Genomic DNA, 27826 nt, shown 5'->3' with positions numbered 1-27826 from the left:
CCTGTTCTCACAAGATAACCACAAAGGCATAATTTACACTGTCTTCAGGAAATAGTTCTGGGCTCCGAGTAATGTCCCTACTTAAGAAGGACTAATAATTCATGCTCTGGCCTTTCTCAGGGCCCCAGCCTCCAATTACAAAGAAACCTCCTTCCATGCAAGACCTTCAGTGATTGAGGGTAGGAATCCCCTTTCCCGAGCGGGGCTGGCACAACAGTCTAAGCTTCCACCAGCTAGCTATTCAGTCCGCCGAAACTACCGGCTACAGAGCCACCGCCGCATCCAAAGGCCACTGAGCTCATCACTGCTCCCAAGGGCTTTAGGACGAACACTCCCATACCCCCTCCCCCGCTCTGGCCCTGCCCCACACGGTGCCTTTCGGTGTCCTTTCTGTTTCCTACTGCTCAGCCTGGCCAGCCTCCTGTATCTTTGCAAGTCTTCATGGATCTCATTTCAAATCTCTCTGCCACGCTTCCTTTGAACCACTCCTGAAAGCTCACTCCCTTCTCTGAGCATTCCCCTTGGGTCTCAGAGCTCTCTCAGGACGACTGCAGCTTGAGGTACTTTGGAGAAGACACTGGGAGGGGGGAAAGGACATTATAAATCCTGAAGAATTCAAGAAGATTACGGCCAAGGGATGAAACCTGTGTCCTCAGATATGACTTCTCTTGGTTTTCTTTTCTTCTGGTGATACGGTTCTCGTGGAGACTTCTTGGATGTCTTCATTCATTTCTTTTTTTATCCATTCGACAAAGATTTATTGAGCTGCTACTAGGTACCAGACACGCTTACATAAGGCATCTTCAGAGGTCAAATGGAAAACGTGGCAATCTCATCATAGAAACGTGCCTTCCCGCGAGAAATCGGCCTATGCCCAACCCCCAGATCCGAAGAAGACAAGAAGTGGGTATGTCTACTGGGCCTTGTCACTGCCCATCCAATCACAGATACCTTTTACCAAGTCAGGCAGTAGCTGTGCATTCAATGTCCACAATCTGCTTTATTCTGTTTTGTTTCTAAAAATAGCTTAATTGCAACGGGCCACCCCACTCCCTCTTCCTCGTCTCCACTCACACTCCACATGAAGATTTATTTCCAATAAGTAGGTTGCTCAGGAATGTGATATGGTCGGGCCTGGGGATAGCCCTGGTTCCTGGAACCACATGGACTCTGGGTATTTGAATGTGTATTTTTAGCGCAAGGAAGGTCCCCTGGAAAGAAGGAGCCAGACTCACCAGTTTGCCTTGGCCAGACTGAGGATATGGTAGAGAGGCAAAGGGCTAGGGGCTGGGGCGTATTTTAAGACACCTTCCAGTGACTCATTTAAATGGAGTCTGGATGGACATCTCACCCACCAAGCCATCACCCACAACTACGGTCTCCTTCCCACCTCCCTCCAGCCTTCTAATAGACACTGTTCGTGCACAGCATGGGACTTGGCCTTCCAAGGAGACCAGGAGGTAGTAGAGAAGAAACTAGTTTGGTCAGAGAGGCCTATAACACTGTAAGTTAGAGGCTAGACCCTGCACTGAGACCGATGTGCATGAGAAACCCCGCACTGCTCTTCCCAGCCACGTGACCCCAGGGCGGGGGGGGGGGTGGTGGTGGTGGTCACCGTATTTATCTGGTGCTAGGTTTCTGCAGTTGTGAGATGGGGATCACAGTCCACAGGGGATCATTAGAATCAAGAACTCACAGTTGAGGGCTTACAGGGGTCAAGATGGCCATTGCTCTCGATGTGTTCTGTGTGGTACCACCTACTTCTCCCGGCATGCTCACGAGGTAAGCACTCCTGTCCTGAGAAGCACGTGCACACTACAGAAGAGCAGCTTCGTGCGTGGGACCCACTTAGTCAATGTTCGTTACTACCGAGCCAGTGGCACCTTCTAGCTCCTTTCCATCCCTTTGACTTGGTCAAAGAGGATCAATTTTGATGAAACGTCCGTGCTTAGCTCTGGGGCCTCGTCTCTTTGGATACTCTCAAACGTCTGTAACAGGGTTTCTGAGGGAGGACAGCACGCAGGAGTGCCTGCCGCCCTCCCCAGAGCTGTCGCTCACACCCAGACTAGCTGCCCATCCCCCCACCCCACCCCCCGAAAGTCCCTCTGGGTCTCCCCATTGCTGGTAGACTGCGTTTCCCATCGGTTTTCTTAGGAAGCACCCACAGAAGCTGCTTTCCCCTGTGTTGGGTGGCAGGCGTGGCCCTCGCCTCAGGGTGGGCACTCACCTCTGGCCAGATTGCGGTGGATGGTTTCCTGGGACATGCTGTGTAGACGCCTCATGTAGTCCTCGCTGTACCAGACCCGGAGCCGTTCCCCAGGCCGGATGTCCCGGCACGCTCGGAAGTAGATGCGCTCGCTGTGCTGGAAGGCCAGCAGGTTCTGCTCCCTCTCCTCCCGGGAGATGACCACGTACCTGGGGGTGAGGGGGACAGGTGAGAACACACAGGCCACTCATCACTGAGTGCCTGCCGGAGCCAGGCACGGTGCCAGGCAGACGTGGGAGGTCAGAGGTCCACCAGCATGTGGCATGTGCTGAAAAGTCCAGAGGAAGCTGCCTGTCCACGATTGGGACACCAGCTAGGGGCCCGTCCCTGGCCTCAACCTCACCTTTTTGTGTGACCTTGAGCAAGTCTTTGAGCCCCTGAGAATCTGTGTTTTCTGAGCCTAGAAATGACAGTTGTCTTGCCTACCTCCCAGATTCTGGTAAATATACAATTCAACACTGGATACAAAAATGACAGCAAACTGGAAAGATCAGGTCATTTCTTCCTCACTAACTTTTAAGTGCAGGGATTCCCAGACACCCACAGGCCTCCGATGGTGGGGAGTGTGGGGTTCTCGGACTCTTTCCAGTATTTCACAAAGCCCAGCAGAAATAACTCATGTGACAAGGGTGTCCAAAAGGGCAATTAATAAATGCGGAAGATTAATATCTTTAAAAAGTGGGTGTCCAATCCAGACAAAGATGGAAGTAGATAAGTGACAAGAAAGGATTAGCAACCACTCACTAATCTAAGTTATTTTAAGGTAAGGAATCTAAGGCTCGGAGAAGGTAAGTGACTTGCCCAAGGCCACACAGCTAATAAATGGGAGGTGGAGCTTTGAGTCTATATTTTCCCCTGTAGAACTCACAGCTTCTCTGTGAGTCTGTGAAGCACCAACCCAGTGACACGCAGATAACATTGAAAGTTCCACCAAACCCTCAGTATCTCTCCCTTCACCAGCTCTCCCTGAAATCACATTTCCAACACCCAACCTGCCTCCTCTAAAGGATGAGATGACATAACACGTACAGAGAAGTGGAGGCATAGAGATCAAAAGAGGAAATTATTTGACGTCTTAATGATCTAGGAAATTTGGAAAAATAAACCTTTTTCCCTTAGGTTATGGTTTGTCTCAAGGGAGAGGGAAGAAATCAAAATCTGTCTGACTGGCCTAACCCAGAGAGCTGTCTGTAGAACAGTCCAGGGTAAGGAGTAATTCACAGAAAAAAATCCACAGGGGTCATGAACAAATGAACAATGGAAAATATTCAGCATCACTGATAAGAAACACAAAGTAGCAACTTGTCTCATTGGCACAGATTTCTCTCCTTTTTTTTTTTTTTTTTTAACAATAAGATCCATATTGGCTAGAAAAGCATTTCCCATCCTAATGGTAGAGAATAAATTGGCCCGGCCCTTTGGGACACAAATTTGGTAATACGGACTTGAACAAGTATTCGTGGACCCACCTTCCTAGCAGCACGATTCACAATAGTTGGGCGGTAGAAGCAACCCGTGCGTCCACTAGTGGATAAATGGATAAATAGAATGTGGGGTACGCACACGCTGCACATTACTGGGCTTGAAAAAGGAAGGAAATTCTGATATATGCTAGCACATGAATGAACCTTGAAGATACATACTAAGTGAAATAAGCAGGTCACAAAAGGACAAATACCATAAGATTCCATTTATATGAGGTACTTTGTTGGAATAGAAGAGCTAAATTCAGGGAGACAGAAAGTACATGAGTGGTGAGCGGGGTGGGGCAGAGGTGGGGTGCGGGGGTGGGGCGCGGGGGGCTGGCGGCTGGGGAATGGGGAGTTAAGGTTTAATGGGTATCCTGTCTCAGTTGGACAAGACGAAAAGAGCTCTGGAGAGGGATGGTCGTGATGCGTGCCCAGTGTAAATGAAATGAATGCCACCGAACTGTACACCTGAAAACAAAGAGTGGTTAAAATGGTCAATTTTATGGTATATACGTTTTGTCACAATTTTTGCAAAATTTAAAAAGGGACCATGAAATGTAGACCAAGTAGACAAACTGTGCTCCCATCACCCTGCCTGTGCCACTGTTTACAATCGTGCAAAAGCAAAGACATTGAAACCTCTAACCCTGGAGAAACGGTTCAGTAAACCATGGTATATCCGTACGATGGAATGTTGTTACTCATCTAAAGAAAATGTTTGCAAAGGATTTTTCACGACGTGGAAAAACTGTCCTGATAGAACACAGGGTGACAACAGTAGGACCGGAAACTTTACTTTACGGTTCCAATCATGCTTTCAAAACACGCCTCGGGAAGCTACTTGAAAGAAATACACCGCTGTTTTACCAGTGATTGATTACCCATTACCGGGGGATCTGCTTTATCAGTTTTTTCTCTGTATTTTCCAAGTTTTCCTTGTTAAGCAATTACTACAGTTACCCCCACAGCCACCCCCTAAAAAACAGACATGCACAAACGCCAATTCCAGGACTGGTGCTATCCTGGCGGCCAGCCGCATTGCCAATCTACATTGCCCCGTGTTGTCGGGGACAGTCCCCTATGGACTCTGTTCTACTCGACCCTGGAGGAGGCCATGACCTTACAAGGGGACAACTAGAGCTCAGGGACCAATCCCCCTAGCAACCGGCTGCAGCACGGGTCCCCGGGTTGTGGCAGTAAGGCTAAGGATGGCAGGAGGGCAAACGTGAGTTTTTGGCTGCTTCATCCCTGTTGAGAGAAGAAGCAGCCTCCACCCTGCCAGGGGGCAGTCACACTTGCAGGATTTTTGGAGTTTAGATCCCCAGAACTTGCTTGGGTCCAGGAACTTAGCCTCAACGTGTCTGCGCTTGTCAGCATCAGACATGAGCACTGGTCTCCCTGAGCTGTGACGATAATACTGTGATATCCACGACGCCCAGTCATGCCGCTAAGGATGAACTCGGGGAAAGGGAAAGAGGACCCCTGGCCTAAAGAAGCCTTTCTGAACGAATACTTCTGAGTCATAACTCTCTAGCACAGGGGTCTGCTTTCCTCCAGAACTGAGATTTCTTCTGAATGTGCAAAATATTTTCCAGTCCCCAATTTAGTGAAAGCTTGGGGTTTGACATCCACAATTAATCACCCTTGTGGTTAGCACAGAACTGGGGTAGATCCAAAGTTTCCTACTCCCGGATTCAAAAGGCAAACCATTCATTCATCTTCCCTCACAAGAATCACTTGGACCACAAAGCACAAGGAAAGAGACACTCTTCTCTTTTTTGTGGGGTATTTAAGCAATCATCGAGCTCTAAAACCTAGAATTATTTTCTCTGGCATTCAACTTTAGGAGAAAAAGAGATGAGGAGCACGTAACTCTCAGGCATTTCTTCAAAAGAACAACTTCTAGACTAGGTCTGAAGCTTTAGAAAGATTCAGGTCAATTTCCCTTTCTAAGCCTGGTTGTTTCCTGCCTGATAAGAATCAAGGTTTAGAAGAGAACTCCAAGTATTTGTAGTCTTTGTAATGATCCCATCTTCCAAGACAGATCAGAATTTGTTCAGTATCTGGTTGTATTTGGTTGTTCTGAAACTTGGCCCTTGAAATATGTCATATATGGCAACTCCCAGCAAAGTGTTAACAACCCGTCCCCTCAAGATGGTAAATGGAGTCAAGCTGAGTCCCAACACAAATGGCTTCTAATTAGATCTCCCTCTTACCAATATTTTGCAATAACACCCAATGGTTTGATCTACTCCCAGAATCCTCCTATCCCCATATGACAATCCCTTTATGAAGAGCCACGCCTGTCCCATTCCGAGAGCCCTTCCTGGAAGATAAGGCTTCTGGAGAGTGAAAATCTCCGATCTGTTGCTTCCGGGTCACTACTTTGTTGGAGAAAAGGCACAGAGTATGTCAGAAGGAGGCAAAAAATGGCTAACACAGGCCACTCTACAAATGCTAGGGCTCATCTGATGGCTTTTCAAGTCAGACCCACAAAGCTGATGCCCTTTGAAGCAATCAAGGGGATGGGGGTGGGGGGGCTTGTTTTCTGGACTGTACGTTTCATGATGAGAATGGATTGTTTTTATTCTGAACTCCTTGCGGACTTTGGGTACTGGATAGATAAGCACTAAGACAACACTTTTTATACATCACCCACTGAGTCTTATCAAATGCACCATATTTTCTAGCTGGGTCAGGAAATGACTATCAGTTCCAACAGAAGAGAGAAAATAACCCACAGGGCAGCCATTTTGTTGGAGTGGGGGCACATAAAGGCCAGGCTCAGACGGTCCTGTTCAGTGGGTATGTCTCTGACAGAAAGGAAATTACACCAGCCACGGAGCCAGAAATGGGAAGGAGGGACCAAGAAGGGGCTGGGTTCTGTTTTCTCACACATGTTTAGGTCTCTGAGCAGGGTGGGTCTTTGGGTCAGATGGGCACCCAGCCTCCGCCAGAACATCACACAGCCCGCTCTCAAAGCGGCTGGAGGCATCAGGCCCTTAGGTCGGACTTCCCTATCTTACGCTGAAATTGGCTGCCCACTCACTTCCAACCACTGGCCCCAGTTTCGCCTTCCTGTTTTGATGAGCTAGACCCACAGTCCCCACTAAAGCCAACAAAAAGAAACGAAAGAAACTTCATCTCAAGTTCACAGGCTCTTCTGCCCCCTTTGCTTCCAACTTTATCCCTTCCCTCCCCAGGAACAGAGGGAGGGGCCTGTCAGTTCCTGCTCAGCTCTTGGATGGGGCTGGAGAAGATCCCAGCTTCCCAGTATCTTTGCCTGTGGCAGAAATGGGATTACGTTTGATTTCCACGGCCCTGCAGAAGAGGATGAGCTGGATTCCAGGAGGTCAAAGGGGAGCTGGAAACTTCTAGAGAGGGGATAGATCCCTGGTCGGGAGTTAGGGATTTCCTGCTTGGGAGGACCTCTCTGTGTGACTAGGAGGAAGCCTGGGCAACACCCGGGTTAGGAGGTCCCTTCTCTTCTGAGGAGGCTCCCAAAGGGACCTGGAGGAACTGCTCTGGGTACTTTGAAAGCCTCAGCTTTCGGTGGGCGGGGTCCTGCCTTGTGACAGATACCAGGATCAGTGGGGAGACGTCCCCCCCAAAAAGTTCATGCCTCAGGCTGGTCCCTGAAGTACACTGGCAAATGGATAGCCCCTGATCCTTCTAGAGTCTCCTGTCAGAAATGGTGACTTTTGTTTTTCCAGGACCCCTAACTGTTTTTAAGGAGCAGAAGGTAAAAGTCACTTAGTCACGCACGCTCTGCTTGTGCTGTGCAGACTTCAAGCATGGCTGAACGGTTTCCTATGTGGCTTCGCCTCACTCAGCTCCCCAGTTCTGTTCCTGTCCTCACAGGGCTAGCTAGCACGCCGCCCGACGCAGGCCATCTGAGTCCTTTCGGAACCAGGAAATGCCGGCAGCGCTGGAGCCCCCTCTGGCTGGTATGCTTTCCCTCGGTCACCTAACCCCTGCTCTGCGGGCCTTGAGGTTTTCACAGGAAGCGAAGAAAGAGAATATACACCAAAGAAAGATCCTGGAGACTGGGTGCGTTCCAAGTGTGAGATCAATTTCTTTTTATTGCCATCTTAACAAAAAGACTTGGGAAGGCAATCTTGGATTCCAGCATTGGAGGGCAGGGGATGCCAGGCAAGGATCAAGCCACTGGGCTGTCGGACAGGGGGCTGCTCGGTCTGGGGTAGCAGGAGCCCCCAAAGAACCACAGAGTGGGGAGATAGAGCTGAGGACACAGGGACATTGCCGGTGTCCCTCATGCTCTCAACATGGGACAAAGCGTGGTCTGGCTTTAGAAGCAGCACTCCAGGAACAGCCACAGCAGGCACTGGAGAGAGCAGTCCTCCCACCCCCACCATGGCTCTAGGGGGCGGACGTGGGAGAGGGTGGGGGGGCGGGCAGGGGGAGAGCTTCCGCTGGGGTCAGCCTCGGGCCAGGGAGCAAAGAGGACACAGAGCTGAGCTACACGTGGGGGAGAGCTAAGCTCGCAAGTGCCACCCCACCACCCCCCCTGACTCGAGGAACCTGGCTGTCTGTCCACACTCCACAATGAAACATGAAGCTAGACACGTGGGTAGCTAATGCATATGCAGCCCAAGCAAGCGGAGGAGAGGCATGCTGGAGCTTGGATGGGACAGGAGCCCTGCTGGGTTCTTCTAGAAGCCACAGGAGGAGTCACCCTGTGGGTGCCAAGGCTCGGGCCCTGCCTCTCCCCAGCACCCCAGCCTTAGTGCCAGGGTGGTGTCAGGGACTCACTTCCTAAATGCTGTTGTTGCCTCCTAGGGGCACCCCAGGAGAGCGGAGGCAAGGAGCACCACCGCCTCCCAACTCCAGATCTGGCCTCTGACCAGGGGAGCCGGGAGAATCCACAGACCCGGCTTCCGGGCCTGCCTGCTCCCCACCCCACCGCCCCACACCTGGCCTAACTGTTGCGTCATCTGTCATCTATGAAATGCAGGTGATGCTGGTCTTGACGGTGCCGGAAACACCCGGCTCGGCTGCCTTTCCAGCTGTCCTGAAGACCCACTGAGATCACATATCTGCAAATGCAGGGAAAGTGGAAGGTGCCCTGAGAACACCAGGGCATCTTCTCCTTCCTCCGACGCCATCCCATTCGTCTCCCCACTCCACAAAAGGCAAGCGCAGCAGCTGAGCACACGCACCGCAAGGGCAAGCGCAAGGCCAAGGCAGGGGCACCCTTGGGCACGCTCAGAGCCCCAGGGAAGGAGAGCACGGGCCCCTCGTGGCAGGGGCTCCGCTCCCCCTGCCCGTCCTCAAGCTTCACCCCCTTGGGAAGCAGCAGGATCTGGCCATGGGGGGCGGCTGTGGCAGCCCTGAGGTTGGCAAGCAGGATTCCCCATTCAGACACTGCCTGCTCCTGCTGCCTGCGTCCCCACGAGGCCCGCCGCTGCGGTGCAGACCCGGGGAGGCCACCTCTCCAGCACGAGCAAGCGCCCGCAGGCAGCTTCGTCCACATCTTCAGCCTCAACCAAAGACGAGGGTGCGGGGCCGGAGCAGACTCTGTGGGAGCCCAGGGCCGCTGAGCTGCACGTGGGGAGGAGATGGCGGGCTCCCCGGTATCCTACAGGTGCCATCAGTCCCGGACACAAGACGAGCTCCTGTGTCGAGCTGGGCCCCCATCCTCCATCTCTCTTCCTCCTCCTGTGGACGGGCTGCGCTAGCAATTGTGCTTTCTCTTCCGAGACCTGGTAGTCCGTGCCGGGGCTGGGGCTGGGGCCGGGGCTGGGGCCGCCTGCGGGGGCTCTGCCGGCGGGGCCTCGGCCCGACTGGTCGAGCCTGTGGGTGCTACCCCATCGGGCCCCTGCTGAGACGCCCGAACACCGTCTCGGATCTCTGTCAGCGTCTGGCACATCTGACCGACGCGGCTGGTCAGCTCGGCCATGGTCTGGCCGATGGCGTGCATGCTGTTTGCCATGTCCCGGTGCACGGTCACCAGCTCCTGGCAGATCTGCTGGAGCGCCTCGGTCTGCTGGACGTGGGCGTGGAGGAGCTGCCAGTCAAGGCTTGTGCTAGGTGGGCTGAGGTGTGGCCGAGGGGTCCTGCAGGCGGCCTGGGCCTGGGGTGAGGGCCGAGGCAGGGCCTCCGGCTTGGGACCCACCATCTCAGACTGGTCCGAGGAGGAGGAGGAGCGGAGCAGGGTGGGCCTGGCCAGGCGGGCCTCTTCCTCCACGGACCGCTGCAGGGACGCCCGCAGAGGCTGCCTCGAGGGCCCAGGGGCTTCCTCATCTTCATCATCTTGGGGGACAGAAACAGAGAAGGGCAGTTGATTAAAACGGAAAGACAGGGGGCAGCCGTGGGCTTGGGCCTACCCCCAGGTCACTCTCTGGTCCCCCTGCCCCACCACCCCTGAGGCTCACTCAGCACCGCCCACCCCCAGAGAAGCACTTGCTCCCCAAATCCCTGAGGCGTGGGAGCCAGGCGCCCCCGGGGAGAAGGGCAGGCACGAGGACTGCCCAGGTCCCCCTTCCTCTTGCCGGAGCGGCACCACTCTGGCGCGATAGCCCACGTCAGGGCTTTCTTGGGGAGCCCAGGTCGACCCTGTGGCTCCCTTCATCTGTCTGGGACTCAGTTTCGGCAGAGCAAAGCTGATACCTGCTCTGTCCACCTAACCCACCACCTGCCCACCTAGCAGGGTTGCCAGGGAAACTAAACAAGAGAGCGGCCAGGAGGGAGGTGGCAAAAGCCTCAGGAGCCACACCTGCCCAAAGGCTCCAGCCTCCCTGCGCGCGGTGGACTTGCTTGCGCCCCCTTGTGGCCTGGAAAGAATCTGCAGCTCTAAGTGGTCACAGGGGGCCAATGCACAGGGTGGCGTGGGAGGGAGCTGACTGGGGGGTGTGTAGCAGGGAAGCCATCCCAGCGGCCAGCCCTGATGTCCCCCTCGACCCGCCCCCCTGGTGGGCCACCCGGAAGTATCTGACAGCTTGCAGGCGCCCTCACACAGACGACTCCTTGCAGCCAGTCACAGGGAGAGGGGCCCAGCCCCCACACACTCAGGCCTCTGCTCTCTTGGGAGCCGGATCAGGAGCGGGTTCCCATGGCAGGAATAAAAAATATACGGGTTCTCTGGGCATCCCAGGGGGCTAAATGCAGAACCACCCTCAGGCGAGGTGACGGGGAGGACAGACTCATGCTGACCCCAGCCACACGCATGCCTCCACGGGGTCCAGGGCCTCCCTCAGGCGGGCTCGGGAAGAGCCCAATTACTCATAGCGTACCCGGTGGGACAGCTGCCATCCTCCCCACCCCGGGGATCCCAGGACACCCATTCTGGCGTGGCAGGGCTGGAAGGAGAGGGTGGGGCTGAGGTGACGGTGCCCTCTCCCTTCCAGGGCCTCCTTCCACAGAGCCTCTGGCCTCGTGCTGTAGCAGCTGGTCCACTGACTGGGAAAGGAGGACTGGCCAAGCCTGCAGGGGAGGGGTCCCACGCCCCCTGCCCAGGCCAGGTCACATTTGGTAACCTCATTACCTTCTGTGTTAGGGAGATGGAGGAGAGAGCAGGGCAGGATGGAGGGCATAGACTTCACAGACTCGTAGGCCCCCTTCTTTTTCTCGTAACTGGGCGGAATCACCCCATAATTTAGCAAAACACAGATTCACGGGGAGCTGGCAGACCCGGGCTTGAGTTCTGGTTCAGAATCTAGCTCGGGGGCTGCCTCATCTCTGGAGCTCAGCTGCCTTGTCTACATAGCAAGGAAGTCAGACGGGACGGTCTCTGTTCCTTTCTGAGTCCCAAAGAACTGACCCCGAATGGCCACCTGTCACGAGCGCTAGCCAAACAGGAAACTAGCACAATCCCAATCCCGACAACGGCATGGGGCCTTGGAAGGGAAGCAGGGTCTTTGTGAATCACCCTCCCCAGGCTGGCCAGCCGCTGACTTCCCTGGAGTCCTTCTGCCCTGCTCCCTTTCTCAGAGGCCGGGCTCCCATTGGGACGGTGGGCTGAGGGTGGGGGGCGGGCGTGTGCAGAAGCCAGAACTGAAGGGGGTGCGGCCCCAGCACAGAAGGGTCTTGACTGCTCCCCCGTCCCATCAGGGGAGCCTCAGCTCGAACTACAGCCCCAACTAGAGCCTGCTGGGCCTGGAGATTCCAGTCAAGCCCGAGGCATCCAAGTCCATCCTGGGACACAGGAAGCCCAGGAGAACGGGGCAGAAGAGAGGTGGAGGGGGGCGTGGGGGCAGTAGGGACAGGGAGCAGATCTGGTGAGACAGGCAGACCTGAGAGTGCCTTAGCGGGGAAGAGAGGCAGAGGACCACGAGGAGTGGGAGTGGGTAGCCGCAGCAAAAGAACGCAGAAGTCAAGACATTAGGAAAAGAGAGAGAAAAGACTGATTCCCCCCCACCTCACCCCCTGCACCCTGTCCTGGGCCCTGAAGACTTGGCTGGCTTCCTCCTGCGCCCCCTCCCCCGCGCCTGCTACACTGGGTTTCCCTGGCTCCTCTCAGTCCTGGAACGTGCCAAGCGCCTTCCTGATGCGGGGCCTCTGTACATGCAGTTCTCAGCCTGGAGGCTCCCTGCTCCCCTCCCGGAGCCCCACGCTGCCGAGGCCAGTTAACTCTTACTCACCCTGTGCCTCCCAGTTCCCAGGCCACTCCTGGGAGCCCTCCCCTACCCCCCAGGGAGAGTCAGATCCAGGGTCCCTGGCCATCAGACAGGGCAGCGAGGGAACTGGCGGGGCCGAATGCAAAATGTGAATGCAGGGCCCCTTGTTTAGAAATGACTATGAACTTCAGGAAGGCAAGAGCAGCCCAGTAAAGTCAGCACCGTGACCTTGTGCGCGCAGAGCCCAAGGGACACCGAGCAGGTGGTCTAGGGCGTGCGCCTGGGAAGTCAGCCTGGCTCTCAGGACTTCCTGCGTCCACTCTTGATCTCTTCCTAACGGCTGTCCTTGTACAACGACTTAAAGCTCGTGTATTCCCACGAGTCTAGGGACGACCCAAGGGCAGGGGTGCTGTAGGTTTTATATACAACTCTGTCTTCCCAGCTCCCGGCACAGCTCCTGGCACAGAGTTCAGGAAATATTCTAGAATGAATGAACGGAAAGGGGCGGAGAAGACCAAGCAGGAGAAGGAGGGAAGGGTACGCGGGAAGACTGGATGAGACGGGGAGGGACAGAAGAGAGGAGAGGGCCAGGGAGGGGGGGGATGGCCGAGGAAGAGGAGGCCGGGGAGCAGGCAGTGGGGAGGCCTGGAGGGGAGGCCGGCGGTACTCACAGCTGGTTGACGGGCTGTCGGTGCCATCCAGTTCTGCCCTGGGGAAGCTGTGCCCGGAGTGGGCTGTGAGCAGGGTTGACTCGATGGCCCTCTCGTGGGCAGTGAGCACGATGGGGGGGGCCCGGCCCCCAGCCCCGGGGCCCGACAGGGACTGCTGCATGAAGGCCAGCTTGTCCTTGGTCCTCCGTTTCATGTCATCCCATCTGTGCTTAATGTCCTTGACGGAGCGGGGGACCTGGCTGACGGAGGTGATTTTCCGAGCTATGCCTTCCCAAATCTTGTCCCTGTCGGCATGGGACAGCCGCATGGTCTCCCTCCCAAAGAGAACCGCTTCGTGGTGGGTCACCTCCGTGACCAGAATGTCCAGCTCCTCCTTGGAGAACTTGGGTTTCCTCTTGCGCTCGGCCAGGGGCGCCACATTCCTTGGGTTGAATATCCCACAAAGCACAATTGGGTAAATGACCATCAGGGCTGGTGGTCCTCCTCCTTCCTAATTGCTGGCCCCCAGTGGGGGAGCCAGGAGGCACCTGGGCACCCTCGCCCGCTCACCACCACCACACCCTCCTCCTAGCCAGAGGCCCCTTCCCCTACTCCTCAGGGGGCAGGAGAGCAGGAGGGGTGCGGCATAGCGGGTGGGAGCGTGGCCTGAGTCGGATGCCTTCCGTGGCAGGCCCTGCCTCAGCCCTGGCTAGAGGGGAGAGCCCAGGCTGTGCACTTGGCGTCTCCCGGATCCCTCTCCCCGCCGGGTCAGAAGTTAGAGGCGCGCAGACCTCGGGGTCGTTACTAGGGAGGGGAAAGCAGAGCGACATCCAAGAGCTTTAAAGCCCTCCAGAAAAACAAAGCGTCCTTACCGGGCAGACCATTGCCCCTGCAGATGGCTCACAGGGCGACTATTTACAGTGTGGCCTCGCTGGTGACGCCTGTGATTAGGGTGTGGTCACAGAAAGCTCACTCTGTCCTGTGGCTCTCTTCATCTCCCTCCCTGGCTCCCAAGTGCCCTGCAGGTCCCTACCTCTGGGGGTATGGACACTCCCCTCCGACCTTGGTGCTGGCTAGCAGCCACTCTCTGGGGGTGGGTCACTGTGGCCTTTTGGCAGCTCCGGGGGAGAACGTGAGCAGCCCGTGAGTGCCCACTGGGACAGCAGTTCCACTCTGATGCAGGCCAGGAGTGACCCTGGCTTCCAACTGCACAGAGGAGCCAGGGGCTGTTCGACTGACTGAGACCTTGAGACCACCCAAGAGAGGAATCCTGAGCCTGAGTCCCTCCCCTGCCACTCCCACAACCAGGGCGAGAGGCGGGAGACGCAAAGATCCTTCCGCCCTCACCTCCCCACCCCACCTACTCAGAGCACCGTAGCTCGGGAGAAGGGAAGGCTGGGGCTTTGTTACCAGGCCAAGATGGTGACAGGGGCCCGCACCTGCACTCAGATGACCTGGAGCTAGATGCAGAGTCTCCTGTGCAAACCAGCCTCCCACTCTTAAATGAGGACGGTAGTTCTAGGATCAGCTTCTAGGGCTGCCAGGAGGAATTCCTGGGGGAGGTTTTCAGTCTCTCCACTATTGGCATTTGGGGCTAGAAACTTCTCTGTGAGTGGGAACGGGCATCTTGGGCCATGTGGGACGTTTCTCAGCATCCTTGGCTTCTCCCTGATAGAAACCAGTAGCATTCTCCCGAAGACTCGTGACCACCCAGCATGTTTCAAAGCAAAAGAGTCCCTGGTTTCAGACCACCAATCTCATGAACGCAGAGCCCCCAGCATAGGGAGGCCATAAGGTCAACAATCATTATGTCGATGCCCATTCTCTTCCCGGCCCACCACTTAATTTTTTGAAAAAACTCATCAACTCCATTCAATCATGCACAAGACCCGAAGTTGTCACGGTACAAGAGAGGATGTCTGCACAGTGGAGTGAATAAGCACAAAAGGAAGTTGTACATTAAAGGGAAAGGCAGGTTCCCAGGATGGAACTGGCTTTTCCCCTCCAATTACCACCAGAGGGACATCTCCGTGGCAACAAACCACATTCCCAACCACCCCTACTCCTTGACTGTTCAAAGAGAGGGGTCCCAACTGGCGCCATCTTGCATTAGATCGGGGCTGGCTGAGAGGCCAGACTCCGTGCCAGCAAGGCTGCAGGAGCAGAACCCACCCCACACAGAGCCCAGGAGGTCCTGCTTTTGCCTGGGCCCTGGGCACAAGCAGAAAGAACGCAGGCCCAGAAGTCCAGAGCTGGGTTCAGGTTCTGGTTCTGCCCCTGACCGTATGACCTTGCGTATGACCTTGCCCCGCTCTGGGCCTCGGCTGTACCACTGTGGCAGGAAGGGCAGGATAGGGCAGGGGCTCTCAACACGAGCAGCGCGTCAGCCTCGCTATGGTGAGCTTTAGAAACACCAGTACCGAGGGCTCATCCTTGGCCTGATAAAGTCAGAATCTCTGGGATGTCAGAGGATCGTCCAGCTAGTTCACATGATGTCTTTCCTGGGGGTTGTGGTCAAGCCTGTCCCCAGAGTGAAAGATCAGAGAGGGGTGGAAGCGTGGCACGGAATCAGCTCGGCCGGCCAAGCTTCCGGTGCAAAAAGGCCCTGAAGCCAGGCTGCACTCAGACACACTGTCCTTTGCTCACCTAGAGCCAGGCAGGAGCCACAGGGAAGATGCCCGGGCCGCCAGTCTGGTTTCCATTTCTGTGTGGCTGGTCACAGTGCCCTCAAATGCAACCCGGACCCTGGGAGGGTCCAGCTCAAAGGCCCCCTGCTCTGTCCTCTGGGCCCTGGCAGCACACTGTCCGTGCCTCCATTCAACAAGTGCGGTACAGAAAATGATTTCCCGGTGGAAGGAGGGAGTCGGGGAGGACTGGGAGGGCCAGGCTGTCGAGGGCCATCAAGGGCACCCCGTTCCATGGTCAGCTCTGCAAATGGGTGGGGCTTCCAAGGGCCAGGATGACTGGCACCCAGTGGTCAGGGAGAAGGTGGTTAGGAGTGTGACCATGGCCTTCTTGGAGTCCCCTGCAGGGCACGAGCTCTCCAGATGATGTGAAAGGGCGCTGGAGGGAAAGGTCCACCTGTCCTTGGGCACCCTCTGTTTCTGCCCCTGTTAAGTGGCAGTGAGAACAGCCGCCCCCCAATAAGAGGACAAATCCTAGCGTGCTCTGGAGAGTGTAAGCCACAGCCCCTCTCTCCCTCCCCACCCTCCCCATGCTCCCCAGCCGCAGCTCTCAGGTGGGGAGCACAGGTGGGCAGGAAGGCTTGGGGAAGGAGACAGCAGACCTCATCATAGCCTCTCACCTCCAACCAACTTCTCCTTGTTTGCTGGGAAGGTGGCAGAGTTGAAATACAGCACACTCCCTCTCAGGAAGCTCCTGATGGCCCTCCCTCCGGGCACAACCTCTCTCACATCCCCCAGCCGCCAAGAGTGACAGAACCGCGCAAAAGCCCACAGAAGGCCCAATCTGTGGTGGCCCTGGTCCGGCCACGCAAGGCCCTCCCCTTCCAACCCAGCTCCAAACTCCCTGTCACAGCTCCTGGGGCCTAGAGAGAGGCACCAGGGGGGTGCCAGAGCAAGTCTGACCTCCCACACAGAGCACAGACCCTTCTGGGCGGGAACCTGGCAACCCCTGCCCGGGCCAGCAGCGCAGACCAAACAGGAGGGCTGTGGGCGGAGACCTCAGTTCCAGGCTCAGTCCCGCCACCCCTGAGCAGCCCTGGGCCAGTCTCCTGCTCTCTCTGGCCAGCCAGGAAGAATCCTTCTGGCGCAAACTTCTGTCCCAAACACGGCAACACAGTAAAACCATTCTTGAAAGTACTCATGCCTGGGCGGTGAGTACCATAGACAACTAAGCTAGACAGTGCCAGAAGCCTCCTTTTCCACGGGGCAACTTCAACAAGTGCTGGCAGCTGCACTGGGATGAGTCCTGCACCCCCACAGCAGGAGACGGCCCTGTGAGGGGGTCAGCGTCTCAGGGGAGGGACGCCCCCTCCTTGGTGGGAATGCTGCCCAGAGCTGGGGGCCCTGGGTGCTCCAGACACAAGGATGAATGTGCAGACGTTAGGGGTCCATCTGTAACCCACAGGCTTCCTCCAGAGCGCCCTGATGGAAGGCTGGGGAAGCAAAAGGGTCCTCCCAGAGCTACATACATCCCAAACCCTGCAAACAGCAGTCCCGGGGCCTTCAGGGGCCTCCACTGCTGGAGACCTCATAAGCCCCAGCACACTCCCTTGGCTTCCTTTCTGGAGTTTGGGAAAGACTCCTGGGAAATCAGCAGAAAGCAGGACTCACCTCATCCAGTTGGCTTTAGTCTCGTCTGACCCATCTATAGACTTGTAGCGGTTATTCTTGTCCACAATCTGGAAGACAGAGAGAAAGTCTAGAAGGCGCCACTCTTGAGTGGCTCTCGTGTCCCTGGGCTCCTCCCCAAGCCAGGGTCTCCCTCCCTTCCACTTGCCCTCCTGTACAATGCCTCTACTGCTGCAGGACTGAAAACCGAGTAGGGGCCAGGAATCCCATCTCCTTCTCCTGTCCTAACGGAAGACCAGAAACATGGCAGACAAGCAGAACTTCCAGGAGCCCCATACTGCAATGATGAAAGTTAGATCCAGCCCTTCTTCTTTCCCTCTAGCTTCCCCCAGCACTGGATGTCTGAGCACACGTGACAGGGGCTTCCTCCTCTCCCCAGCCTCAAGCTGGTCAAGAGCGACAGGGATGGGCTGGTCCCTTCTCTTCTGTAAAATGTCCTGATTTCCTCATCACTCTTGAATCAGAGTTCAGCTGGGTATGGAGTTCTAGGCAGACTGTTTAATTGCCTTTCAGCCCCTGGAAGATTGCCCAAAAGGCTGCTATAGGCTGTTCAGGAAACTACCGTTGTTCTATTGTGGAAAGGCTGTCAAGGGTGAAATTTAAGGTTTTCCCTTCACTTTTTATTTAGTGCAATTTCCCTCTATTTTTGAAGTGGAGGATTTACTCCTTTAAAATTCTTATTACTCAACAAGCATATTACTTGGTGAACACATATCTCTTCTTCCATTCTGGAAAATTCTGAGAAACTCTTAGTCATAGAAACTTTTTAGTCATTTTCTCTAGTCATTTTCTCTTTGTGTAGAATTTCTATTAAACATATTTGGGACTATTCCCCGTGTCTTTTGACTAGCTTTTTCTATTTTTCTTTCTCCCCTTTTCCAGGCAGTGCTCTGAAAATAATCCTCAGAACTCTCTTCCGATTCACTAATTCTCTCTTTGACTGTGTCCAGTGGAGAATTCATCCCCTTATTAAAGTTCTTCTTTTCTTTTTCCTTTCTTTTTAAATGAGCACTTTTAATGCAATGAATATTTTCATTCCCAGAATCTTCATATCTATCTTTTCTTCATTCTACCTCTGTTTGACAAAATCATGTTCCTTCTGTTTCCCTCTCTTAACAGCTTTACTGAACTGTAATTGACATATAATGTACCATTTGATAAACTTTGACAACCGTGTACACCCATTGCCACAATCAAGAAAACAAACATACCCATCACCCCCAAATTTCCTTGTGCCCCAGAATCTTCCCCTCCTATCTCCCTCCATCCCTCCTATCCCCAGGCCACAGGAAACCAGTGAGCTTCTTGTCACCATAAATTACTTTGCATTTTCTAGGATTTTATATAAATGAAATCAAATAGAAGCCATGTTCTCAGCACAATTATCTTGAGATCTGTCCATACTGATGTGTGTACCAGACTTCATTCCTTTGTACTGGGAAGTAGTATTCCACTGCTTGGGTGTGCCATAATTTTTTTTTTTTTATCTACTTCTTGATAGGTATTTGGGTTCTGTCTCCTTTCTGGCTATTACAATTAAATCTGGTAAGAGAATCCAGTTATAAGTCTTTCTGTAGACACACACATCTCTGCTGGCAAATACCTTGAAATGGAATGGCTGGGTCCCATGGTAAGTATATGTACAACTTAAGAAACTGTTAAACTGTTTTCCCAAAGTGGCTGCAACATTTTACATTCCCATACAACAGCGTATGGACCCACCAGCTGGTCCACATCTTTGCCAACACTTGGTATGGACAGTCTTTTTAATTTAGCCATTCTGATAGGCATGAAGCAATATCTCTGTGGCTTTAATTTTATTTCTCTGATGATTAATGATTTTGAGCATCTTTTCATGCAGTTACTTGTCAGCTATGTATCTTCTCTGGGGTAGAGTCTATTGGAATCTTTGCTCATTTAAAAACTGGTTTTTTTTTCTTTATTATTGAGTTTTGAGAGTTCTTTAAAAATATTTTTTGGATCCAGTCCATCATGAGACATAGGATATATGAATACTTTCTCCTAATCAAAGGCTTGTTTATTCATTCTCTTAATGATACCTTTCTAAGAGCAGACATTTGAAATTCAAACAAACAAACAAAAATCCACTGTTTTGTTCTTTTAAATGTGTACTGTCCTTCCTTTATTTCTTCAAGGATCGTAAGGCTGAAGCTGCTAATTATCCTTCATTATCTATTATCTCCTTTGTCCACAGTAATAGAACCCCTGGATTAGAATTGGGCACCTGGTTATTTGTAATAACACAATACATTTTGGGACACCTGACTGGCTCTATCGGGGGAGCATATGACTCTTGATCTTGGGGTCATGGATTAGAGCCCCACGTTAGGTGTAGAGATCACTAAATAAATAAATAAGCTTAAACAAAACAAAACAAAACCAGAATATGTTTCTTGGTTTCTCTGCTAGCTAAATTCTGGCCAATAGGATGTAGGTGGAAGGGTCAAGTGTCAGTTTCCCAAAAACTTCTTTGTAAGACAGCTGATACATGCCTTTCCACCATGCTACTACCTGGAATGCAGACGTAATAGCTGGAGTTCTAGCAACCAACTTACGCTCTGAGGATACACTCTGAGCTGGGGTCAAGCTTGGTTCCCTGAGTGCTTAGTGGAGCAGAGCAACACCAGGCCTAGACTATATTCATAACAGAAAATTTAACTCCTATTTAGATTGAGCTACCATTATTACTCACAGTCAAACCAATTCCTGATACAGATCCTAAATAGTTATTTTAAATTCACTTTCAGAATATAATTTTCATTTTAGAGTGAATTCATTTGTCATTGATATTCAGAGGCTGTCTTTTTAACACTGTCTTCATTAGTTTTGGAGATTTGGTTTGGTGGGAGGGTTTATCTTTTTTGTTGGGGGGGCTCTCACTGTAATATTTGGGGAAAAAAGGGTGGGGGCTGGTCAAAGCATGAACTCTCAGTGCATTGGACTAAAAGCTCCTTTGCCCCTTCCACACACACCTTCTTTACCGACGCTGTTCCTCTGGATATTCCCATCCATCTCCAGACTCTCAACTTGTTCATTACTCATAATCCTCAAGCCCCAGCTGTGACTATCTGACTTCCCACGTGACTTCCTTTCCTTGGCTGTCTCAGGGGCACCTCAAACTTACCTCCCCCAAGGTACCCACTCCCCCAGACCCACCCCCAAGCCCAGTCCTCTCCTACTTGCCTCATCACGTATCTGAAACCACCACACACTCAGGTTTCAAAAAAGCCATCCCTACTATCAAAAACCAGTGAATTGTATACTTCTTATGGGCGAACTGTACAGTATGTGAATTATGTCTTGAAAAGGCTGTTAAAAACAAAAACAAGTTACCCATCATCCCTTGCTCTCTCAAAGCCCCCCATCCAATCCCTCAGCAAGTCCTGCCATCGCATGTCAAAACTTCCCCTCCAGTTCCACCGTGTCCTGCTTCCATGCCAGTCTGAGCCATTAGCTCTCTTCCAGATGAGCACAGGAAACCCTAACTTCCCTCCCCTGATAGGGCTCCGGATGCCCCACCAGTTCTCCTCGGAGCAGCCACTATCATCTTTATGGATGTCACTCACCCAGGGTCATCTGCAGTGCTTACAATAAAATCTGCACCTGGGGTCACAGCCTCCAAGGCCCATGTCTCCCCTACCTCCCCGATGGGTGTCTCCATCCTCCCCTTCACTTGCGGCAGCCACAGGCCCTGACAGTGTGCCTTTCCACCGGGAGGGTTCACTGCCTACGACCTCTCTGTCCCACTCTTAAAAAATTCACAAGGCGCATAACGGGGGCGCCTGAGTGGCTCAGTGGGTTAAAGCCTCTGCTTTCGGCTCAGGTCATGATCCCAGAGTCCTGGGATCGATCCCCGCATTCGGCTCTCTGCTCAGCGGGGAGCCTGCTCCCTCCTCTCTCTCTGCCTGCCTCTCTGCCTACTTGTGATCTCTGTCTGTCAAGTAAATAAATAAACAATCTTTAAAAAAAATTCACAATCACGAAGTTTTTCACACATTCAGAAATTATAATGTGGCCGCCAACAAGAATGACCTCCAGCTGTATCTATCCCCCACCTCGCTCGCCTCAAGAAAACACTTCACCATAGTTGAAGACCATCTCTGCTTCCGATTTTACCCCCCCTCTCCAAGGTTAACCACCATTGTGAGGCTGGTGGGGAGCCTTCCCATTTTTACCACATGAGGAGTTTTCTAGAAAAAATTTACAGAATAGTTTTGCAGGTTGTACAGTTCACAGATATGGCGTCCCAGTGAACCTACCCTTTTGTACCTTTTCCCCACTGACTTTTGCATGACTGGTCCCTTCTTATCTTTCGGGTCTCAGTTACTGTCACCTCCCCTGAAGAAGCTTTTCCTGACCTGAACCTAAAGCAGGCTCTCCCCTGCCATTTCCTGCCTGCCACACGCCACCCTCCCAACAGCATTATCTCTATGACATCACCTGTCACTTCCTTTCACAGACCCAATTGAACAGTGAAATTTTGACATTGACAGTGTTTATCTGTAAGCTTGGCCATCGACCGTCTTCCTCACTGGACCATAAGTGAATGAGCGCAAAGCACATAGCTATCCCGTTCACCATGATGGCCTGGCCCTGAACCCACCACACAGCCCATGGCATGGAACAGAATCGTGGCTGAACAAACGAATGGTGCCTGAAGAGCCTTTTAAGTAAAAAGCAAATTAAAGGGGAAAAAAAAGGTCTAATGTTAATATTTTAGGGAAAAACGAAATGAGTGGTGTGCTGGAGCTGGCTTGCACTGGCTGATGAGCACAGACTCTGGAATCTTCCAGAATTTTATGAACCAGCTGTTATTAGAAATTTAATTATATAAACTTACAATTCCAGAAATGCTATTTTGAGGGTAATAAATACTGAACACTTACCACTTCCTCATTATTTTCTATTTCACTATCATCGATGTTCTTGAGGGAAATGGACCTCTGCTGTACCTGCCCAGGAGAAATGCTACGGAATAGTGGCTAGCACCTGTGTCTGCCCACCACCTGCTTCTGTGACCTCATGTGGGTACCCTGAAATCGGCCACGGTGGGAGCATTTACACCACGGAAATTGGCACGCACCCTCCCTACCTCCACCATCACCACGTGACCGGCATGTGTCTATATGTGCACAGAAAGTCTGGGAAACACATTTTAAGCTCTCAACTCTGGTTACCTCTAGAGGAAAGCAAAAGAAGAAAGCAGGATGAGGCCTTTCCTTCATCTGTCTATTTATGAGGTTATACTGCTTTTGTGGTTTAAATTTCGCAGATAGTGCTCGCTTCGGCAGCACATATACTAAAATACGCAAATAGACCAAAAGAGAGAGCATGCAGCTTAGGCTTCACACTGCCCTGCATCCGTGCCCCAACAGCCTCCCCAGATGGTGCCCCAGTCCTCGGGGACCTTCCCCTGGAACGTGGCAGAGCCCAATACTTTATCATAATGAGTCCCCCTGACATTATCATTTTCTGATTGTTCTCTCTCCTGGGGAAAAAGAAAAGCATCTCTCGGCCCTGCAGCCAGTAGCGGGAGCACTCAGCGGGTACTGAGAGCCATGGAGCCAGAGGAATGAGCTAGAATGTTGGCTTCACCATTTACAAGAGAGTGACCTTGGGCTCAGCTTCTGCATCTGTAAAATGGGGTAAAGGCCAACACAGCAACCCTGCAGTAATGACCCATGTGGGAGGCGCTCAGTAAACAGTTGTCATGACTGGAATTTGGGTTCTGACTGGAATCACAGTCTCTGGCCTCTTAATGAAGAGATAAATTGTTAATTATCATTAATTCTGGGCAGTGGGAGGTCTTCGGGTCAACAGTGAGTTGTTGTAATCTGCCTCTTTACGGCTTCAACTGGGCAGAGGGGCTCTCGGGGAGGTGGGAGCTGGGAGGGATGCCGGCTCAGATCTAGAGGTTTGCTGAGGGACAGTTCTGGCCTTATCTTTCCCATCCATCAGGATTTTCTCAAACCATTCATTCATTCACTTAACAGCTATCACTGAGGGGGCTGTTACCATGTCTGGCTCTGTGGATAAAATGGTGATCCAGGGAGGCAATGCCTTTGCTCTCACAAACCTCACATTCCAGGGAGCCACAGAAGAGAGAGCACTGTGACAGTGCGTGGGCAGCACCGTGGCAGGCAAATCTGTGTAAAGGGGAGCTCAGAGCTGTGGCCAGTGTCTGGGAGTCAGTTGAGGACCTTCCTGGGAAATGTGGAATCCAGGAGGAGGTCTTGGAGAAGAGGAAAGTGAGGGTGTTCTGGGCGGAAGGACCAGGAGGGACAGGATCTCACAGAGCTTGCAGAGCACGTCACATGTTACTGAGAAACCCAGGCCACCCTGAGTAGACAGCTGAGACCAAGATGGCTCAGGAATGGTCAGCCAGGGTCAGATGCTCAGGTCCCAGCCCGCAGAAGGCTGGTCTCCCTGTGTCTCCCTCAACGTAGTAACGACTAACAAAGACATCAGTAACGAAACGCCAGTGGCTACCATTCAAAAAGCCATTTCGAGAGCACCTGGGTGGCTCAGTCGGTTGAGCATCTGACTCTTGATTTCGGCTCAGGTTGGTGGGATTGAGCTCCGCATCAGGCTCCGTGCTCAGCAGGGTATCTGCTTGAGATGCTCTCTCTCCCTCTCCCTCTGCACCCCCTGCCCCCGGCTAGTGTGCAGATGCATGCACGTGTGTTCTTTCTCCTTAAAATAAATAAATATTTTTTTAAAAATAAAGAGCCAGTTTAAAAACAAAACCAAACCAAAAATCAATCTCACTGTGCCATGGAGTCTGACACACTGTTTCATGGATTCTCACAACTCTGTGAATGAGCTACCATCATGGTTCCCATTTTGCGGATTAGAAAACTGAGGTTCAGGACCACTCGGTAATTTGCCTGGGGTCACAAAAGAAACATGTGATGAAGCCAGAGTTTGTTCAAATTCCGGCCTCTGCTGGTACAGCCTGCCTCTTACGCACTCTGCAGAGAGATGGGCCCTAGCCCCACGCTCCCCTTAAGGACCTCATCAGAATCGACCAGGGAAGTCCTAGGGACCCCCTCAGAATTTCCAGTTTTGCTGCAGGCTTGAGGAGATTTGCTGTGTGAAGATCTGCATTTTAATAGAGGAACATTCTGCTTGGTGACAGAACATTCCCTGCTGTCAAGGGTTCACTGTTGGGCTCCTCTGAATGGAGCCATAACTGGATGCTGCAGAGATTAGATTTTCAACAACCTGATTTGCTTGCAACTTTCCAGGAACCCACGAATCCATAAAGCATTCTGATTTTCAGCCCTGCACCTCTTCTTAAAGCAAAGCTGTTACAAAAATGATTGATGAAGCTATTCACAGTTGACAAAGCACTTCTGCGCATCTCAGATGCTCCTCCCAGAACCCCAGGAGGCAGACAGCATCGCCTCTGTTCTCCAGCCACTTCCCAGCCTAGCAAACTGAAACGGCAGAGCCAAAAAGAGGCTGGCCTGAACCTGAACTTGAACTGAACACTTGGGCTGGAAGCAGGGGTTGAGGGGGAAGGCGGGGGGAGTGGCTCTGAGATTATTTAGGCCCTGGCCTCCTAGCCTGGTGTCTACAGATGGGCTTTGGCAAGGCGAAGAGGAGGCCCCTTAAAATATGAGCAGCATTTGGGGAATATTGGTATATAACTTCCTAGGCTACTCTGGGGGCTTGAGTACCCTCCCCCACCTTTTAACTGCTAATGGAGTTAGTGCTTCCTCTTATCATTCTAAAACTCTCTTTTATCAAATTTCAAACAAAGGACTAGAGGCCTGATTAATGAGGCATGTTTACATACAATCCCAAATCCCACATCCAGGTTTTGCACATTGTAATATCGCTCACCAGGCCCCTGTGACACTACCTGGAGATAACACGGAGATCCCTGATCTGCTGCTCATCACCCACTAGGCACCTGCCTACAACAAGCCTCAAGACTCACAACTCACAAGGGTGTGTTCTGGTGGACTCTGTATCCCCATTTTATGCAGAGGAAATCTAGGGCTCCTGGAGAGTAAGCGCCTAGCCCCAAGACGCACGTCAACAAATGGTAGAAACGTCTGAATCCAAAGCCCCATAAGCAACTCAGACAGGTCTTCCCCACCCAGGTCCAATCAAGGTCCCCCAGGCCTCATTACCAGCCTCAGGGTCAACTACTCCTTAACTCTGAACACACTCAACCTCCATAAATCTGCCCATTGGTGAAACCAGTGGGCTGAGCCCTTGGGCAAAAGTACTGGAGCAGCAGGGTTAGAATGGGCCTGTGGCCAGAGGGAAAGGGAATAGAAACCAACTTTAAATATGCCACAGATGTCAAGGGTCTTCCAGTTTGACGGGGCAGAGGGAAGCAGCGGACAGGGCTGATGTGAAAAGCACCCACAGAATGGTCCAGAGAAAAGCAGCCCCTTCGCCATGGGTGGCTTGCCCCCAATCACCAGAGAAATGAACAAGATTCAGAAAAAAAGCAGAGAACAAAGCAAAGCTCTGAGACAGCATCTCACATCCACGAGGTGGCTAGGATCAAAACGCTGGCCACCTGCAGGCGTCAGCAGGGACAAGAAGGACTCTATCCTCACAGATGGCCAGTGAGGGGCAAAATGGTCCAGCTGCTCTGGGACACGGTCTAGCAGGTCCTCAGATGATTAAACACACAGTTCATTAACATGGAGTCGATTAACCCAGCAATTCCGCTCCTAGGTAGACGCCCAAGAGGAAATATGTCCACACAGAAACTCGCACACTAGCACAAACAGGAGCAATGAGCCAAAGATGGAACCAACCCCGCTGTCTGTCGACAGGCAAATGGACGAACCAAATGTGGTATGTCCATGCTGCGGAACAGAAAGGCCACAGAAAGGAATGATAATGCTACATCCACAGGGACAACATGTCACAACAGGGAGGCACCTGGAAAACATCAAGCTAGGTGCAAGAAGCCAGTCACAACAGGCCACCTACTCATTCACATGAATCCCCTAATCTCCTACGATCTCCTTCATAGGGAAGTCCAGAACTGGGACATCTCTAGAGACAGAGCAAATCAGTGGTTCCTAAGGGCTGGAAAGCGGAGAGGGGTGATGGCTAAAGACAGAGTTTCTTACTGAGGTGATGAGGGGGTCCTCCCGCTGATGGGGGTGATGGCTGCATACAGAGGAGAATATACTGAACACCACGAAATTACACACTTTAAATGGGCAAACTGTGTGGTATGTGACTACATTGGAATAAAGTGGTTTTAAGAAATCTGCCAAGTGGCACCCGGGTGGCTCAGTCAGTTAAACATCTGACTCTTGATTTCAGCTTGGGTCTCGATCTCAGGGTCTTGGAATCCAGCCCCATGTCAGACTTGGTGCTCAAGAGGGAAGGGGGGACAAGGGGGTGTGCCTAGCTCCCTCTCCCTCTCCTCCCGCTCATGCTTGCTTGCTGAAACAAATAAATAAAATCTTAAAAGAAAAAGAAATCTGCCAAATATTCATCATCAGCAATCAGAGAAGGAAAAGGAAACCATGTTCAACTACCTGCTTCAAAAGTTCTCCCTAGAGAAACAGGAGTTTCTGTGTGAGTGGGAGTACGAAGGAGATGGCATATGGGCATTCATGTATAGGGTTGGAGATGAGCTCGAGTTTTGGTTTGAAGTCCTGACCCCCACGATTAGCTGCATGGCCTTGGACAAGCAACCTGGCCCTTGAAGCTCCAGTTTCCCAACTGGGACAAAGGGGAAGAGGGATACCTGTCCACTGGTACCGTTCCAAGGATACAGAATTATGGCTCACAAATCCTTCAGTGACCAATGAACAGCAGCAATTTGGTGGCTGTTAGAGGTATTGCTGTCTGCCAAGCCTCATTAGCTTTTGCTGAGGATCCCCCGGGAGTTTAAGGCTGCTGAATTGGGCTCCAACAAGACCAATCCTAAAGGAATTTTCAAACATCAGAAGACCCCAAGTCCCTTATTATTAAAGCCAGGAAGTTCACTAGAAATTAGTGTCTCTCAAAACGAAGGCCTTTGGATATGTTCTCAAGATCCAAAAGCTCACACTAAGAATTTTTAATTCAATGTTTTCATTTAAAAAAAATCAGTATATGGGAATCATTAGGAGATTCCCATCCCAAAGTGTATTGTGCTTGCAACTCGGTTGGCACCTGTGGTCAACTGAATTCTTGGCCCCAGTTCCTGCCCCTCCCCATGGGCCTCGGCCATGTGATTCTGCACGGGGCTCTCTCTTACAGCTGGTGGGGACTTCTTCTTCAGGTGCCTCCCTTCTCCGGCTTGGTGTCAGCCGTGTGACTTGTCTGGCCGAAGGGATGTTACCACACACCAAGCAAGCATAGACTGGAAATGTGCTTGCAAGGGTGGGCTTGCCTCTGGGGCCTCGCTGCACCCAGCAAAATCAGTCCCTCGTGGTCCCCCAGCAGACACCCCAGACACCCCAGACACCCCAGACTATAAATGAGGACCGGCAGCTGGGCCAGCAGATACACGAGCAAGCATGCAGGACTGCTACTCTACAGAGCAGGTCGGCAAACTATG

The 27826-nt window shown here is 52.4% G+C and overlaps 2 protein-coding genes across 7 annotated transcripts in view; both read right to left on the bottom strand.

Moving 5' to 3' along the window:
- The window catches only part of PRDM11 (PR/SET domain 11), a 77305-nt gene that overhangs the window by 5678 nt on the left and 43801 nt on the right, over positions 1-27826 (bottom strand). For all 6 annotated transcript variants that reach the window (XM_032357540.1, XM_032357538.1, XM_032357542.1 and 3 more), the window contains 2 exons: positions 17257-17324; positions 2228-2415 (listed from right to left, as the gene is read on the bottom strand). In XM_032357540.1, the coding sequence (XP_032213431.1) occupies positions 2228-2415; positions 17257-17324 (256 nt within the window). The remainder of the gene's footprint in view (positions 1-2227; positions 2416-17256; positions 17325-27826) is intronic.
- Positions 8808-17250, bottom strand: LOC116598557 (myb-related transcription factor, partner of profilin-like). Its single transcript, XM_032357544.1, has 2 exons — positions 12983-17250; positions 8808-10008 (listed from the first exon to the last, which is right to left on the bottom strand). The coding sequence occupies exons 1-2, from the start codon at positions 13446-13448 to the stop codon at positions 9431-9433; spliced, it is 1044 nt and encodes a 347-aa protein (XP_032213435.1). The 5' UTR covers positions 13449-17250; the 3' UTR covers positions 8808-9430.

The sequence above is a fragment of the Mustela erminea genome, chromosome 9, assembly GCF_009829155.1.
Source record: "Mustela erminea isolate mMusErm1 chromosome 9, mMusErm1.Pri, whole genome shotgun sequence".
NCBI lineage: Eukaryota > Metazoa > Chordata > Mammalia > Carnivora > Mustelidae > Mustela > Mustela erminea.
This window is presented reverse-complemented; position numbering and strand designations above follow the sequence as displayed.

Coding starts and splice junctions, on each gene's coding strand:
- LOC116598557 (XM_032357544.1), bottom strand. CDS start 13,448: ATGGTCATTTACCCAATTGTGCTTTGTGGGATATTCAACCCAAGGAAT. Junction 10,009..12,982: donor CGACAGCCCGTCAACCAGCT/GTGAGTACCGCC, acceptor CTGTCCCCCAAG/ATGATGAAGATGAGGAAGCC.